The 17,832-nt window shown below is 39.2% G+C and overlaps 1 protein-coding gene across 33 annotated transcripts in view; it reads right to left on the bottom strand.

The window, feature by feature from the left end:
• Positions 1-888: 888 nt before the first annotated feature.
• The window catches only part of MGA (MAX dimerization protein MGA), a 168,927-nt gene continuing 151,983 nt past the window's right edge, over positions 889-17,832 (bottom strand). For all 33 annotated transcript variants that reach the window (XM_065547792.2, XM_073995549.1, XM_073995551.1 and 30 more), the window contains 7 exons: positions 16,049-16,179; positions 12,770-12,821; positions 10,056-10,262; positions 8,377-8,488; positions 7,866-8,099; positions 5,803-5,979; positions 889-4,829 (listed from right to left, as the gene is read on the bottom strand). In XM_065547792.2, the coding sequence (XP_065403864.1) occupies positions 3,553-4,829; positions 5,803-5,979; positions 7,866-8,099; positions 8,377-8,488; positions 10,056-10,262; positions 12,770-12,821; positions 16,049-16,179 (2,190 nt within the window). In that variant the 3' untranslated portion in view covers positions 889-3,552. The remainder of the gene's footprint in view (positions 4,830-5,802; positions 5,980-7,865; positions 8,100-8,376; positions 8,489-10,055; positions 10,263-12,769; positions 12,822-16,048; positions 16,180-17,832) is intronic.

Below are 17,832 nucleotides of genomic sequence, written 5' to 3'. Positions count from 1 at the left end.
GGGAGGCTGAGCCAGGCGGATCACAAGATCAGGAGATTGAGACCATCCTGGCTAACACGGTTAAACCCCGTCTCTACTAAAAATACAAAAAAATTAGCCAGGCGTGGTGGCGGGCGCCTGTAGTCCCAGCTAGTCAGGAGGCTGAGGCAGGAGAATGGCGTCAACCCAGGAGGCGGAGCTTGCAGTCAGCCGAGATCGCACCACTGCACTCTAGCCTGGGCGACTCCGTCTCAAAAAAAAAAAAAAAGGAAAAGAAAAAGAAAAAAAATTATCTAAACCACTAAACCCAAAATAACACGGATTGTCTTTCTTGTGTGTTCAAAACATTTTCAAACTTGTTATGGAAGAGCCTAGCATCAGGGATTTCATAATTCCAGGAAAAAACTACTGCATTTACTATAAAATTACACAAAGTGAACAATTTGTATGAAGCTTATATAACTGGACTTGATCTGTTAGTGACCTTAATAGATTAAGAGTAGTTGGATGTCTAAAGGATTCCTTTAAACATTTTTGTTAACTGTCAAACCCTTTAACATATCCTCCCTTAAGAACACCTACTGTCCTTTACCACTAAGACTGTGTTTGTGTACCTTTACTCCCCAAGGTTAACAGGTAAACTGCCTTGCTCATACTGACACTAGAATGATTTTAGAATGACTTCTAAAACAAATACTTGCCATCAGGTTGCACACAATTTTGAAGCCTCCATGTAAAACATGCTACAAGCATTAGAATACCAAAAACCTCCCCCAAATGGCATATCAGAAACTTTGAGAAAAGGAAAGGATTCCTATGATAAAACCACTTCAGTGGCAGCTCTCTCGAATATGTCTTAGGGAATTAGATTTCTCTACTCCAAGTTGGCACAAACCTCCCAACACCAAGTTCTGCTTTAATTATTTTAACTGATTTATTTCAGGTTTATATATTCTACCTTTCAATCACCAAACTTCTGTTCTTAGATTTCTAAAAAAATAGTCACTTTTCGAAAGCAGAAAAGGAAAGATATATATATTTAATATATAAAAGAAAATGCTAAATCTGACATAATTATATTCTTAAAAACATTCCATTTATTTACAGATGTATAAAAAGGCGAATTATTGGTCTACTGAGATCATGCTTCTTATAGTGTTAGGGTGAGAGCTCACTGTCTTCCACGTTCCTCAACTCCTCTCACTCAACTTCACCTTTCATAATCACACATGTAATATTCATAGATCAGTTCCCCCTAGGGTAAGGTTAAAGGGTAGGAGTTTTTGGAGATTTTAGATTTCTGTCAAGACTGCAGGATTGTTCTGAAGACTAAGCCCTCCTCAAATTATCCCTGACAACACCTAGCTCTAAGAGGTCTTGAGAACACAGTATCTTGGGGGTTAGAATGATATCTGCAGCCTTCCCCCTAAAACGCCTGGAATCATCCCTCATTTCCATCTTCATACAACTCTCATCAAGAGTCAAGTATCTCCAATCAAGAATCATTACCTATTTACCTATTTTCTTCTTTAAAAAAAAAAAAAAAAAGGAAGTGTTAAGCTAAAATGGTCCTTCTTTTCCTGAGGATTGTTCACTCACTTGCCTGCTCCTTGGCTGACCCTCAAAAGCCACAAAAAGAGCCTTGGGAAATCAGGAGGAAATGTAGGGAAAAGACAAGCAAGAAAATAATGGGAAACTGCTATACCTGAATTAAAGTACTAGCATCTCTAAGGACAATTATTAGCAGGGGAGACAGGTGCTGGATTCCTTGGCTAAGGCATTGAATGAAATCTGCTGGGTAAAGAGTGGAAGGATAATGAGAAGCTGAGGAGCACTCTTTACCTACTTCAAGCTTCTTTAGTAACCTTTAGAGGAGGGAAGGTTAAGTGCTGATGAGCAGATCTAGAAAGGCAAGCAGCACAAAACCAACAAGAATTTGCTCCCACTGCAATTTGCAGAGGAAGTTCTTCCACCGTTTTCAATCTGTTGATTACCAGAGTTAACAGGGAACCAACCATGGAAATAGTAATTCACTGGCTAGATCCAATCCAAAGTTGGTCTCACAACCTAGGTCTGAAGATACGCTGAGTGGGATTTGGGATAAACAAGACAGGAGATATAGAAGAAATAGCATCACCTAGGCACGGCCCAGGCACTGGAAGCTCTTGTGTTAGTGTTGTAACAACACAAGCAAATCCTGTCAATGAAGACAGAACAGGGGTTACATTCCAAAATATAATTATTTAAGAAAGGCAAAATGCAGCAGCTAAATCCCAGTCTATACAGTTTCAGAATAGTGATTCTTGCCCCCAGGAGTTTCCAAGAGACCCCTCAAGTGCACCATGATTATTTACAAACTAGATAGGAAACATCATTTCTATACTCAATACAAATCTCATCTTCTAGGTTGAAAACTTCAGCCTTTGAGAAATCTATGAAAACAACTATACAAAAATATAAATATCTTTACAGACTGTCAGTCCTTCATATCCTGACAGCTAATGAGTGAAAAAGCTCTACACATCATTGAATCCATGGTTGCAGATAAAAAATATATCTTGTGATTCAAATACTGCCTTATTTCCCTGGTAAAGAGTGCCTACTGTGACTTTTCTTTACATCCTGTGCAGGTAATAGTGAATGAAACCTTCAAGCACCAGGAGGCTGGTTTGATTTGGGAAATTTCCAGCCCCATGATTTTTTATTTTGGCCACTGTCTCTGGTCTGGGGGGATAATGCATTTTATTTTAGCCGTCTCTTGAGTGATGAAATTTGTGGAAGGGGTAGGGCTCCCTCTATGCCTACCTCCAAAATATATATTCCCAGTAAAAATCCCTGGTACTGCAAAATGAGCTTTTCAATGCCCACAAAAATAATAAGGGAGAACTACTATTTTTTTAAGATCTCAAAATATTTAACTTAATAGTAAAAGTTAAAAGCATCCCTACTTTACCGAAGGCTTGAATTTGTTAATTCTGATTGAAAAGGTGAGGGAATGGGAGCTACTTGGGATATGAAAAAAGAAAATTTTGCTGAATGACACAAAGTCCTTCACTTTGGTATTCCATGGTACACATCCTCTCTCTCCCTATTCTTGAAACATCAACTAAAAAGTATCTCTTCTAGATCCCTTTGCACAAGTCCATCACATTCCTTAGATTTCAGACTTAATTCAACAGCTACAAGCTACAGTTCAGTCCACAGCAACTCCAAAGTTGCAAACAGCTCTTTCGCTTGTGGGGGAAGAACTAGAAACCACTGTGGAGCCAGAGTCCTGTTATAAATTCCTTGGGTAAGAGGGGCACCTCGTGTTCAGTAATGGATCACATCTTCTTAGAGAGGATGAGGGGACCCAGCACCACAAGTGAGGTAACACATTTTAACATGATCAGAATTTCAGAGTACTTCTTAATACCAGGGTCAGCACCCTACCCCCTTTCTCCCATCATTATCCACTGCATCATCCAAGTCAAGGATCCAAGTTCCAAGACACAAACAAACAGATGCCTGCAGAGAAAGGAGGTGAGATCAGTTTCCCCTCACAGCCTGGCTTCTGCTTAAGGACAAGTAAGTTCATTTCCCTGCAGAACTTGGTGAGGCCCCCGAGTTGCCCAATTTAGCCACAACAGGTGCCAATGTAGGCATCACCTTGCTTTCCCGGCCTTCCGGGTCATTCCCTGTTAAGTTCATTTTGTGTCCAACTGACCCAACTTTGGCAGCTATAGGTGCCAAACAAGGCATCACCTTGAGACTCTGACCATCTGCATCACTGGAAGGATTAGCTACTTTTAAACCTAGAGGGGCCAACTTTGGCATAGGCCTCCACAAAGTATCTGTGCTGTTGCTGTTCTCCAGGCCAGTCTTCATGTGTAGGGTGGGGGGTGAGGACACACTTTCAGGCTCTGCAAGGAGGCCAGAAGTATTCTTCCCTCCATCAATAGCTTTTTTGTTGGAAAGGAGGGAATCCTTTATTTCAGAGTCAATAACAATCTTAAGGACATCTGGTTCAGAGGCTGGTTCTGCAAGTTGTTTTTCATTCTCAGAAAAGTCATCATCTTCCAAGTGCAAGAGGAGGGGACTGATAGAGTCACTCTCCCCTTGAACATCAGGCAACTCTTTCAAACCAGTTCCCAAGTGCTCAACCTGGAAAGCTGCTCTGTTTCCAGAAGTAACCTTACTGATAAAAGCCCGCCGAGCATCCCCTGGGAACTCTGTATCCATAGAGCTGGGTAGTTCAGCCAGGCTAACAGAGTCATCATTTAGTTGTTGATTAAGGAAGGCAATTTCATTGAGCAGTGAAGTCAGTGTCTCATCAGTATCATCCTCATCTTCCATGTTAGTTAGCAGTTCACTGGAATCAAGAGCTGCTTCCTCTATAGCTGATGTTACTTTCCTCAGTTCCATCTCTATGCTTGAGTCCTTGAGATCTTTCATCTTTAATTTATGAAATGAAGACTCCTTTGACTTCACTCTCTCCCCTCTTGATTCACTCTCTTTCCATTTATACTGAATCCCTCTCATATCACCAGAAATCTTTTTAGGTAAGAACTCTTGTGCTTTCTGCATACTGGAAACGTCAACTATTTGTGGATAAACAGAATCTTTGTTTGCCAGAAAAACCTGCGTTGGACCCAACATCACTCTGCCATCTCTGTTTCCTCTGGAAGAGATTCTACTCTTATCCTCTAAGGAATTATCTTCATTCCTGACGGTGTCTTTCAGATGGTCAGATGGCTTGCCATCAGGAACTTCATGAGGATATTTGCTGCCACCCATATCTACCAAACCTCCCTCTGTGGCCAATGATGTCACATTAACAATTCGTGGCATCATAAATAAGTCGTCGTTTTCTGAAAAACAAAAATTAAAAAAAGAAAAATTCATTTAGATCTACAGAGTTAGCATCTCTCTCTCTCTGTCATACCATATGACCATCTTAGGGAGTTGTAGTCTAAATTCAGCACTCTACTTTTATCAAGATGAAAGAAGTATCAGTTCTTCAAATTACTGACCTAACCCAATAAGAAAAAACTCAACTAAAATCCAACCAAATGGCTCTTTCCACCATTTTTTAAAGTTCCATTTAACTATTTTATAGAAATGCTCCCCCAAGTTAATTCTTGTCCTAAGGCAGAAATACATCTTGATTCTGTTCACCCAATTAACTGCTACTTAGCACAGAAAATGAAGCCCTAGAGGCAGCATGGGAACCAGGAAAAGATGAGTCCTCCAGAGTGAGTCTGGCAAGAGGTAGAGACAAGGAATTTTGGCTGGCAATAGCAATAAAGTAATGAGGATCTTCATATTACTAAAGAGACACTTTTACCTTAATAGACCCTTACCTTTTACCTAATATTACTAAAGAGACCCTTTTACCTTTATCACCTAATCACCCAAGTGAGAATTCTCTTTCAACTTTACCCTTTGCCCCAAAACAGAGTAGTGCTCAAAGTGAATGAGGCTCGTAATGCAGGACTGTTATCATCTCTGAGTACCACAAGAAACTGACAAATATTTATCAACACCAAGACCTAAGACCGTGATTATTTAACATCTTCCTTTCCCTCTGACATCTTTTTTATTCTTCCTCTTAGAAATTACTAGAGTTCACAAAATGGTGCTCAATACCAGGTGTAAAACACACCAAACAGTACCGTAACTCAAGCCAAGTATGTTCTAAAAATAGGGCCACCTCTTACCAAGGCAAATGCCAACGGAATAGCTCTTTTTCATTACAGAACACATCCAAAGCCTTCCTTGGTCACTGTGAGATGCTAGAGATAACTTTATCACTTCCCATAGAGGACAACACTTATGACATACCTGGTAGAGCCACAGCACTACTGGCAACTTGAGGCTTAAGATCAGATTCTAAGAGATCAGGAGAAACAGTTACCACTGGTCCTGAGAATAGGGGACCTTTTAGGGTGAGCAATTGCCCTTGTGGAGTCATCACAAGATTGGCAGAGGTGTGTGGAGTGTTCGAGGGTGAGGTATTTTCTGCAAGAAAGATCAGAAATTAGTTACAGATAAAAGGCAGTCACAGCTGGGTGTGGTGGCTCATGCCTCTAATCCCAGCACTTTGGGAGGCTGAGGCAGGCAGATCACTTGAGCCCAGGAGTTCAAGACCAGCCTGGGCAACACGGTGAGACCCCATCTCCATCTCCACAAGAAAATTTTTTTTTTAATTAAGCGGGTGTGGTGGTGTGCACCTGTGGTCCCAGCTACTAGGAAGGCTAAGGTGGGAGAATTGCTTGAGCCCAGGAGATCAAGGCTGCAAGCGAGACACTGCATTCCAGCCTGAGCTACAGAGTGGGGCCCTGTCTCAAAACAAAACAAAACACCCACACCAGATTTTTCTGGCTCATACACTGGGCTATCCAAACATCCAAAGAGTAAAAAAGAATATATCTTTTTTTTTTTTTTTTGAGATGGAGTCTCACTCTGTCGCACAGGCTGGAGTACAGTGGTGTGATCTCGGCTCACTGCAGCCTCCACCACCCAGGTTCAAGTGACTCTCCTGCCTCGGCCTCCCAAGTAGCTGGGACTACAGGTGTGCACTACCACATCCGGCTAATTTTGGTATTTTTAGTAGAGACAGGGTTTCACCATGTTGCCCAAGGCTGGTCTCAAACTCCTGAGTGCAAGCAATTCTCCTGCCTCTGCCTCCCTGAGTGGTGGGATTACAGGCATGAGCCACCGTGCCCAGCCAGATATACCATTCTCTAAGAATATAAGTAACACATAAAATCAATATAGCTTTACTTCCAAAATCAAGATGGTAATAAGAATTTAAGACCAATTTACTTTGGCTTTGGCTTTTTTTTTTATTTTTCTTTTGAGACAGAATTTCGCGCTTGTTGCCCAGGCTGGAATGCAATGGCACGATCTCAGCTCACCACAACCTCACACTCCACCTTCAGGGTTCAAGCGATTCTCCTGCCTCAGCCTCCTAAGTAGCTGAGATTACAGGCATGCACCACCACACCTGGCTAATTTTGTATTTTTAGTAGAGACAAGGCTTCTCCATGTTGGTCAGGCTAGTCTCAAACTCCCGACCTCAGGTGATCTGTCAACCTCAGCCTCCCAAAGTTCTGGGATTAAAGGCATAAGCCACCGTGCCTGGCCTACTGTTTCTTAATAGCAATGTATTAGTAAGTGATCTGATGAAAAATATAGCCTGATTTGACAAAATTAAATTTTACAAAAAATTTCCCATTTATTGGTCTCAGCTAGACCCAACTTATTAAACCCATCAGCAGAACTGTAGGGAAATCACGAAGTATAAAGTCTGAAAAGATTAAGTTTAAAAAACTACTCATTAAAAATACATGACTATAGACTAATATGTTACCAGGACTGGTAACTTCTCAGGATTTGCATGAGTGCGTATTACAACCAGAAACCAAAATCTAATGTAGCTAATATTCTATTTTTTATACAACCCATCTTTAATTCATTTAATTAAAACTAAAACTGTGGGCTCGGTGTGGTGGCTCATGCCTGTAATCCCAGCACTTTGGGAGGCCGAGGTGGGTGGATCACTTGAGGTCAAGAGTTCGAGACTAGCCTGGCCAACAGGGCAAAATCCCATCTCTACTAAAAATTTAAAAAATTAGCTGGGCATGGTGGTGCACACTGTAGTTCTAGCTACTCAGGAGGCTGAGGCAGGATAATCGCTTGAACCCGGGAGGTGGAGGTTGCAGTGAGCTGAGATCACGTCACTGCACTGCAGCCTAGGTGACAGAGCTGTCTCAAAAACAAAAAACAAAACAACAACAACAAAAAAAAACAAAACTAAAAATGTGGACAAGAGAAGATGGTCAGTCCAGTAAAGTCAACTGATACAAATCTACATTAAGGAAAGCAAAGAATCTCCCTCCTACCTGTAGCCTGGTCTTTTTTTCTGGAAAGAATCAAAGGTTTCCCCCTCCTGTTATTTATAAACATCTGTCCAAGATCTACAGATGATGTAGAAGATCCTTCCTGCTGTTTGCTAATTCTGGGAGACATGTCAAACTCATCTGATCCCATCTTCTTTTTTCTTTTTTGTGCCTCTAGCGCTTGCTGTTTTGCATAAATATACTCTAGCTTCTTCAGGACCACTTCTTCTGTCTTACCTATAGGTTGACAGACAATACATTAGTACTTTCTGCATTACCCCACATAATGAGAAACAGAGTCAATGGAAATCTAGTCGCTTTAACAATATTCCCAAAAACTATGGAAAGTAAGGTGATTACAATTCACAAGAAACAACCCACCCAGTCAGAGGATAACTGTGCTGTGAACTGTGGGAGTCAAGCTTTCAATTAAGTATCTGAAAGATCTACTGAGGATTTCTCCTTGCTGAAGCTATAATTATGCTCTTTACCAGAGATTATTTACTTATCTCACCTGAAAGAGACGATACTTTCCGTATGAGAATATTCCTTTTTCGAGTCAGGAGATTTTTCTGTCCTATCAATTTGTCTGCCTGATCTGTTAGTCCCTGAATTTCACTGAAGGCCTAGAATAGAAATAGTGGTATTATTGAAAATTGATTCACTCTTTCTTTAAACACAGGTAAGGTCTACACAATTCTCTAATGAAAAAAAAAAAAACTTAATCTAACATCTTAAGAGAATTTTTAAATTCCATTAACAATTGTTGATGTTTCAGAAATTATTTTTTGTTAAACTGTAAGAGGGTTTCTGGCTTACACTTTTTTTTTTTTTTTTGAGACGGAGTCTCGCTCTGTCACCCAGGCTGGAGTGCAGTGGCCGGATCTCAGCTCACTGCAAGCTCCGCCTCCCGGGTTCACGCCATTCTCCTGCCTCAGCCTCCCGAGTAGCTGGGACTACAGGCGCCTGCCACCTCGCCCAGCTAAGTTTTTGTATTTTTAGTAGAGACGGGGTTTCACTGTGTTAGCCAGGATGGTCTCGATCTCCTGACCTCGTGATCCGCCCGTCTCGGCCTCCCAAAGTGCTGGGATTACAGGCTTGAGCCACCGCGCCCGGCCTTGGCTTACACTTTTAAGGAACGTGACCATGATTATTTCCAAAGAGCATCACTGAATGGTAGTAGGTATTCCACTACTGCAAGGAGATACAAAACACTTGTGCTCTGCTTAGATTTTAATAATCAACTTCAAGATCATCTTCTAGTCTACCCAAAATCTGGCTGAAATAACTTTGCTCTAGAGGGATATGACTGCTTATCTTGTCCTCTTCCAGCTTCTACTTAAGAACAATTTAAATGAAATACTTTAGATATTCTACACACAAAGTTAAAACTTCTGCTCCCTTGAATATTTCAGATTTTCTTTTAAAATGACTGTCAACTGTTAAGCATATTAAAATATCACTTATGCTACTTATGCTATGCTTTACACTGTGATAACCTGTACTAAGTGCTATCAAGAACACCAACGTAAAGAGACATTCTTTACGTCTCATGGTCAACATGGCTAACCAGAGTTTCTGACTCTATCTGAAGAAAGGAGAGCTGTGCCCATTTAAGAACCTGACTTTCGGCTGGGTGTGGTGGCTCATGCCTGTAATCCCAGCACTTTGGGAGGCAGAGGTGGGCAGATTACTGGAGGTCGGGAGCTCGAGACCAGCTTGACCAACATAGAGAAACCCTGTCTCTAATAAAAATACAAAAATACAAACTTTACTACTGATCTACTAAAAATACAAAATTAGCCAGGTGTGGTGGTGCATGCCTGAAATCCCAGCTACTTGGAAGGCTGAGGTAGGAGAATCACTTCAACCCATGAGGCAAAGGTTGCGGTGAGCCAAGATCGTGCCATTGTACTCCAGCCTAGGCAACAAGAGCAAAACTCCGTCTCAAAAAATTAAAAAAAAAATAAAAATAAAAAAAAGAACCTGACTTTCAATGAAAAGCTCCTGTGACTTAGCATAATGATTTTCCCCCTAAGGGATTTATTGGGCATTCAGTAGTCCATATTCAACTGTTACATTTAAGTAGCTCTATTTCAATGTTCCTTATATATGTCAGTGGATTCTCTTTCTCATAGCACCAGTAAGAATCTCTTAGTCAAGCTCTTATTGTCATTTACACAGAACACTTACTCGAGTAAGAATGAGACTTTTAGAAACCTTGGAAGAATGAAGTAATCCCAATGTGATCTTTAATTTCTCAAAGAGATCTCTCATTTCACCACGCCGCCGCCGCTCATTGGCAGTGTGTGTCCGGCGATAATAAGCAAACGCTTCTGCTTCTTTCTGTAGTTTGTCACTCCAGTAATCAGGCTTCAGTTTTAGAGGAATTGGTGGAGCCTGTTCAAACAAGATTGCCTCCTAAATATCTTGAACGTGTAATTGGCCCTCTTATTCTGTTCCAAATGACACTGCCCTATTTCAGGCACCCATTACCTTTTGTCTGGACTGTTGTAACAGCCTCTCAATTGGTCATCTTACTACCAGTCTATCTTTCCTTCAAATCTAACTCTTACAATGCCAATAGTATAATTTCTAATGCATGCTGAAGTGATCTTACCAGCTTTAGTTCAAATTTCAGTGATTTTCAAACAAGGAAGAAATTGTGTATGTTACAGGCGTAGAAGATCTGAAAGAGCTTACTTATGTAATTTATTATATTACTAAAACTTGTTTTCATGATACAAATTACATTAACTGTTTTTCAAAAAATACTGTAAGATCCTCCTCAATCTGGTAAAGAATCAACTGCCACTCTTCTAAATCCCCTTTCTCTCCAACCATTCCTATCTGCTAGAAATTCCCAAGACATGCTACACAATCCCACACCTCCCTGCCATTACACAGGCTTTTTACCTGTACCTAGATTACTTATCCCACCTCTTACCTAAACCTCCATAACATTTAAAACTTAACACTTCAAACTCAAACTTTTTCAGGAAAGTCCTTCTTGATCCTCAGAAAGGCTTAAGGCCTCCTTTCTCTATCTTTTTTATTCCATTACAATCTTTGTTTATAGGACTTAAAATATATGAAGAGGCTGGCCAGGCACAGTGGCTGAAATCTGTAATCTCCAGCACTTTTGGAGGCCGAGGTAGGGGATCACTTAAGGCCAGGAGTTTGAGACTAACACAGGCAACACAGTAAGACTTCATCTACACACACACACACATACACACACACACACACACACACGCTTATAATGAAAAGCAACTATGCCCTGAACTTGTACACACACACACACACACACACACACGCTGATAATGAAAAGCAACTATGCCCTGAACTTGTACCTGGATCCTCAGAAACAATCACTTTTTAATTCTTTTAGCAGCTTCTTCTAGTTCTTAAATCTATATCCTAAACCAAAAATAGTAACATAAGCTTATTTTTTTTCTATTTTCAATGCTATCTACTGCCTTCTTGCTATGCAGAAGAGGATTGAGCTCATATCACTCTCATGTCTTATACCACCTTATCATTCCAATATAGTTACATCACTACTTTTAGTTGTTCTACTGATCCCTTAGCAACTTGAATTCTACCTTAATTTCTTATTTCGTCAAGAATAAACAATCTATCTTGCCTTTCTACTTTGTAAAATGAGGGTATCAGCACCTGTATCCTTCCCTTTATTTCTTCTTCCCTCTCTCACCTCCCAATTTGTCATATGTATTCTCACATTTTTCAAGACTGAAATTAAGTCTTCTATATTTTAATTATAGGTTATAAACTTTTTTGAAAAACATCAACATTAACTATTATGACATTATAAACACTACTCATATAAAGTGAATAATATTTCCTGTCCTGTGCAGTTTCTTGGTTTTGTGTTTTTTCCCTCTGACGTTTCTAATTGTCTCTTTTTCTGACACTGTTTGCTTAATCATAACTCTGACAGTACCCAAAAACTCTCATGGAAAAGCCACTGCCTTTCTAAAGTTAAACCTATTATGCATTAAGATAGAATGGGAGAATAAAAGAGCCAACAAGACAGAAAGAAAGGCAATATAAACATTAAATATAGCAAAGTGAAGCAAGAATTTGCATATAATTATTTGGGTACAAAACAATGGATTACGTAAATAAGCTATTATGAAAATTCCTGTTACATCTGAAAAATGCTTCAGAATAAATTTTTAAAAGCCAAATATAATGATATATGCAAATAATTACAACCATGCAAATACGTTGTATCGTGAGTCCCCAATCAGATCAAAACCAAACTGTACTATGATTTTTTAAAGGAACCAAATGCCATCCTCTACTTCAACCCAAGCCATCATTGACTTTTTTTAATCTTTTAAATTAAGATAAAAAAACAAGTGGAAAACAATTTAAACAAACCAAACTCTCCTCCATGCCTACTGTTGGTTAGGAAAAACAGAAAACCCTGCTTAATTATGTTACTATGATATATACCAAAAAGATTAAGAAAATTAAAGGTTTATTGTTTCATGGATCCCTGAACTGCTAGCCATTTTGCAGAGGATAGTTTTTTAAATCACTGAAAATCATGAGCCCAGGCAAGAAAGAATGGCAGCTTGTTTTACATCAAACCATTACAAGAACAGTTTTCAAATAAGCACATATATTCTCATAAATTTCATATCCATTTTTAACTACTCTAAATTAGTCTATCCTCTGAGGAGAAGAATTAAAAGGGGGAAAAAAAGGACCTTAGTAGTATAATTTCATTAAGGAGAAAAAACTGATTATATTAACTCACTGGCAAAAATAGCCCTGAGAAAAAATCATGGCTAATATAGCTAATGTTGTTTCAACCCTAAAATAAATGTTAACAATTTTATTCAATGAGTAATTATCACTAAATATATCCTAAATACCTTTCGACTCCTTTCAGCTGCTTTTTCATCTGCAGAGATGTGAGTACGCGACCTGGATAAAGACAGGATTTTTCAGTGTCTTACCGAAATTTAATAATCTTAAGACATATTTCACAGCTACAACCAAACCATTCCAAATTACAAACAGTTTCTTTTTCCCAAGGTGTGATATACAGCCACATTATTTACTTGACATTATATATTTTCTCTAAAAGTGTACAAATAGTCACTAAAACTTCAAATTACTTTGTACAATCATGAAATATTTAATACACAAAACCATATAAACAAATTTAAAGTCATCCTCCAGTATCCATGGAAGACTCGTTCCAAAACTTCCGGCAGTATCCTTGAATACTCAAGTCCCTGATATAAAATGGTATAGTATTTGCATATAACATAGGTACCTCCTCCCATATACTTTAAATCACCCCTACATTACTTATAACACCTAGTACAATGTAAAAACTAAGTAAATAGTTGTTATACTGTATTGTTTAGGGAATAATGACATGACAATAAAGTCTATACATGTTCAATACAGATGCAATTTTTCTTCTTCCAGATATTTTCAATCCACAGTTGGGTGAATCCACAAATACATGCTTTCTATATTTGTGGATACATGCTTTTCCATTATACACCTGGTCCCTCCCAACTGTGAAGGAGGACCAAGTATATAATGAACACCCACATATGAACCATCTAGCTTGAGAAATAATACATCTCAAAAATACAGGTTTTATGTGCAGTCCACTCAACCACATTCCCTTCCCTCCTTCTCAAAGGTAAACATTCTAAGACAGAGTTTTACCATGCACATCTTTGTAAGTTTTACTAGAAATATATATATATCTTAACAAAAAAAAAAGTACTACTTTAAATATTATATACTATACTGTATCTTTCTGCAACTCATTGGTTTCATTCAATATTCGACCTGAAGGCCAGGCACAGTAGCTCATGCCTGTAATCCCAGAACTTTAGGAGGCCAAGGCAGGAGGACTGCTTGAGGCCAGGAGTTCAAAACTAGCCTGGGCAACATAGCAAGACTCCGTCTCTACAAAAAAAAAATTGAAAATAAAAGTACAAATAAATTACACCTGATATATGCTGATACACAGAGTTCTAATTCCAATTGTTTTAACTGTTACATAGTATTCCACAATGTGAATTTTCCCGAATTTTTTTTTCCAGAATGTTTGTAGTTATTTAGGTTGTTTCTAAATCTTCATAATAGCAAACAATGCTGCAATGTACAGTCCCATACACGACCCCTTGTGTGAATTTTTCTAGGGCATAGGAGCAGAATTGCCAGGCAAAAGAAAGATATGCACACCTTCAAGTTCAGGAACTGTTAAACTGGTAATACAATGTACACTCCCACTTGCTGTATGAGAGTTCCCATTGCTCCAAACCTAGATAACTGTACTATCAGAAATCTCCATTTTTGCTGTCTCATGAGTGTGAATTGGTAAAGTCACTGTGGTTTTATCTGCATTTCCCTAATTACTTGTGAAGTTGAACAAATGTACATGTGTTTACTGGGCTTTTAGGTTTCTTCTTCTGTCAACTGTCTCTAATATCCATTATTTACTTTTTTGCTGGGTCATCTTTTGTGACTTGTAACAATTTTTTTATACCCTCGACATTAATCCTTTGTTAGTTAATATGTATGGCAAACACTTTCTTCATAGTCTGAGTTTGCCTTTTCACTGTTTTCATGGTGTTCTGACAGAATTTTTAAATTCTTTTAACCTTTATTTTTAATTAAATTTAAGTAATTTAAACAAATCTAATTAAATCTTTAATTTTATTTTTTTTTTTGAGATGTAGTCTCACTGTCTCTCAGGCTGGAGTACAGTGGCACAGTCTCAGTTCACTGCAACCTCCACCTCCCAGGTTCAAGCGATCCTCCTGCCTTAGCCTCCCAAGTAGCTGGGACTACAGGGGTGTGCCAACAAGTCCGGCTAATTTGTGTATTTTTAGTAGAGTCAGGGTTTCATCATGTTGGCCAGCCTGGTCTTGAACTCCTGAATTCAGGTGATCTGCCCACCTCGGCCTCCCAAAGTGCTGGGATTACAGTCGTGAGCCACCACGCCCAGCCTAAATCTTTAGTTTTTTACTTTAATCTGTTCCCTTACGGTTTTTGTGCTGTGTGTTGGTTATTCTTGGCCCTTTACTATTCCAATCCATTAACATGTTATCTCTCCCCATTTGCTGAATTCCTCTTCGTCTTTCAATACAATTTTCTAAGAAAACTCTTACACAGCTTGTCAGAGAACGTTCTCACACAGCAGTTTTCCTGTTACTATTGCAAATATTTTTTAGAGGTTTTGTTTGTTGCCATTGTTTACAAATTCAGTTTTAGTATACAGAACTCATTATCCCAGCAATACTGCTAAACTCATTAAGTCTAATTAAGTTTTTAAGGGCTTTAAATTCTTTCAAGTTTAGCCAGTAGGTAACTGAAGTAGCCTGTAAACAGCTCCGGAATGAAGAGAACTATCAGTCCTACTTTCTACTCCTTCAACTTTCTCAGTATCAGTAGGAACGAAGAATTATTCTTTCTCAGCTCATAGCTACTTTCATATCATTGTAGTTAATGAGATGACAGGAAAAGTACAATGTCTGGCACAAAATACCTTCCTTCCCTACTCTTTCTCACACCCCAATCCATAATCAATATAAGGCTTACTAAAACAGAAAATGAAATAAATTTTCCTGAGCAAGTCATCATTCCTTCCACATTTTCATCTCACCAGTGAAATACGAAGAAAAATTTTCCTACCTGTATCTCATCTGTTCAACTAGTAAAGTAACCAAATTTAGAATGTAATGCCTATTCTTAAATGATACAAGAAACTAACTTTTGTTGAGTAGTCCATTTATATCCGTTATTATGCTAGTTGTACATACTACCTCATTTAACACTTCGAATGGGGGCATTTTCCTCATTTCATAGGTAAAGAATCTGAGGTTCAGAGAGATTAAAGATTTGCCCAAGGTTAAATACCTACAAACTAGCAAAACTAGTATTTTATAACACCAGTCTATCGGGCTCCAAAAGCATGTTATTCACATTTACACACTGCCTCCTACCAATGACCAAAGAAAATTATCCAAATTCTAGTTCCTCTCCTCATCTATACTAATCAGAAAAAAAGCTAGAGGAAGAAGGAACCAGATCAGTTACCCAGAGCTCCTAAACAGAACATTTCATTTTATTTCTGGTTACAACGCTACAAAAACAACAATCCAAAGAGCAGTAAGACTTACGGCTGTTTGAATGACTGTGTGTGGGCCACTGTGGTCTTCAGGTGAGCAACATTAATTTCCTCTGAGAGCTCTTCTACAGTCTCAATGTCCACGTGCTCCTCGTCATCCTCAATATATTCTACGCAGTTATTCTGAAAATACATCATTACAAAAGTAAATAATGTACTGATTAGCAAGAACACCTAAACTTTTCAACTCACACCTATAATTCAGCACTTTGGGAGGCCCAGGCAGGTGGATCGTTTTGAGCTTAGGAGTGCAAGACCAGCCTGGGCAACATGGCAAAACCCTGTCTCTACAAAAAACACAAAAATCAGCCAGACATGGTGGCGCTCGCCTATAATTACAGCTACTTGGGAGAGTGAGGTGGGAGGACCGCTTGAGGCCAGGAGTTCGAGGCTGCAGTGAGCCAAGACTGCACCACTGCACACCAGCCTAGGAGACGAGAGTGAGACTGTCTCAAAAAAATAAAATAAAAAATAAATAAACAGACATCATTAAACTTAACAGCGTCCTCAAAGGACTGCATTGATGCTTCAGTGTTATTTCCAGTGGACAAAATTCAGGTACAGATATATTAAGGTTTCATAAATCTTAAGATTAAATAACAGTAAAATAAAATGTGATGAGATAAATATAGAAAGGAGAAAAATTCAAGTGCCACTTTAAGGGGGCTTCATGACCAACATCCTATCAGATGCCCACAAATCAACACACATTAGCATATACAGGCAGGTATGGAAATAGGCTACAGCCCAGTCCTGCAACTCTCTCAACCCCACAAATTCAGAGCCTGTAAGGAATTTCAGGTTTCAAAAAAGCCCAGGATTGCTGTATTTCCTTATTATGCCAAAAAAGGAGTCAATCAAAGTGTTTACTGGGCACCTGTCACAGAAACTTGCTAAATATTTTATGTAACACTAGAGTTATATGGATATATGGGGTAAGCAGATCTTTTTAAGGCCACCTTTAAAAATAGTGTTTACTTGCAACATTTCTGTGCCCCCCTCAAAAAAAAAAAAAAAAACAAAACTGTTTACTATGCCAGAAACATAGTAAACGAGCCCGCCTCCCGGGCTCAAATGATTTTCCTGCTTCAGCCTCCCGAGCAGCTGGGACTCTTAGGACTGTGCCACCACACCTAGCTAATTTTTGTATTGTTTACTAACAGGGTTTCACCATGTTGGTCAGGCTGGTCTCAAACTCCTGACCTCAGGTGATCCGCCTGCCTCAGCCTCCCAAAGTGCTGGGATTACAGGAGAGCGCTACAGCACCTGGTATAACTGCAGGATTTCTAAATAACATCCACAAGGAAGATTTGTGGATTAACTTCCACAAGGAAGATTTAAATTAAAGAAGCTATTCACCACTTCCCTCACGGTATTCCAATGCTAATCATAAAGGTAACATAGGTGTGAGATGTGTAAATAAAAACAATGTTTAGATTTTAGAGATCACTTAATATGACCTTTAAAAAAAAAAAGTATAACTCGTTTGCTTGTCAAATTCCCTATTAGTACATTCAGGCAATGCCTCTTTGTATGATTAAGATACTTCAGGCTGGGCACAGTGGCTCACGCCTGTAATCCCAGCACTTTGGGAGGCCAACGTGGGTGGATCACCTGAGGTCAGGAGTTCGAGACCAGCCTGGCCAATATGGTGAAACCCTGTCTTTACTAAAAAAACACGAAACTTAGCTGGGCATGCTGGTGCCCGCCTGTAATCCTAAGCTACTCAGGGGGCTGAGGCAGAAGAATCATTTGAACCTGGGAGGCAGACGATGC

Source organism: Macaca fascicularis, chromosome 7, assembly GCF_037993035.2.
Source record: "Macaca fascicularis isolate 582-1 chromosome 7, T2T-MFA8v1.1".
NCBI classification, from domain to species: Eukaryota; Metazoa; Chordata; class Mammalia; order Primates; family Cercopithecidae; genus Macaca; species Macaca fascicularis.
This window is presented reverse-complemented; position numbering and strand designations above follow the sequence as displayed.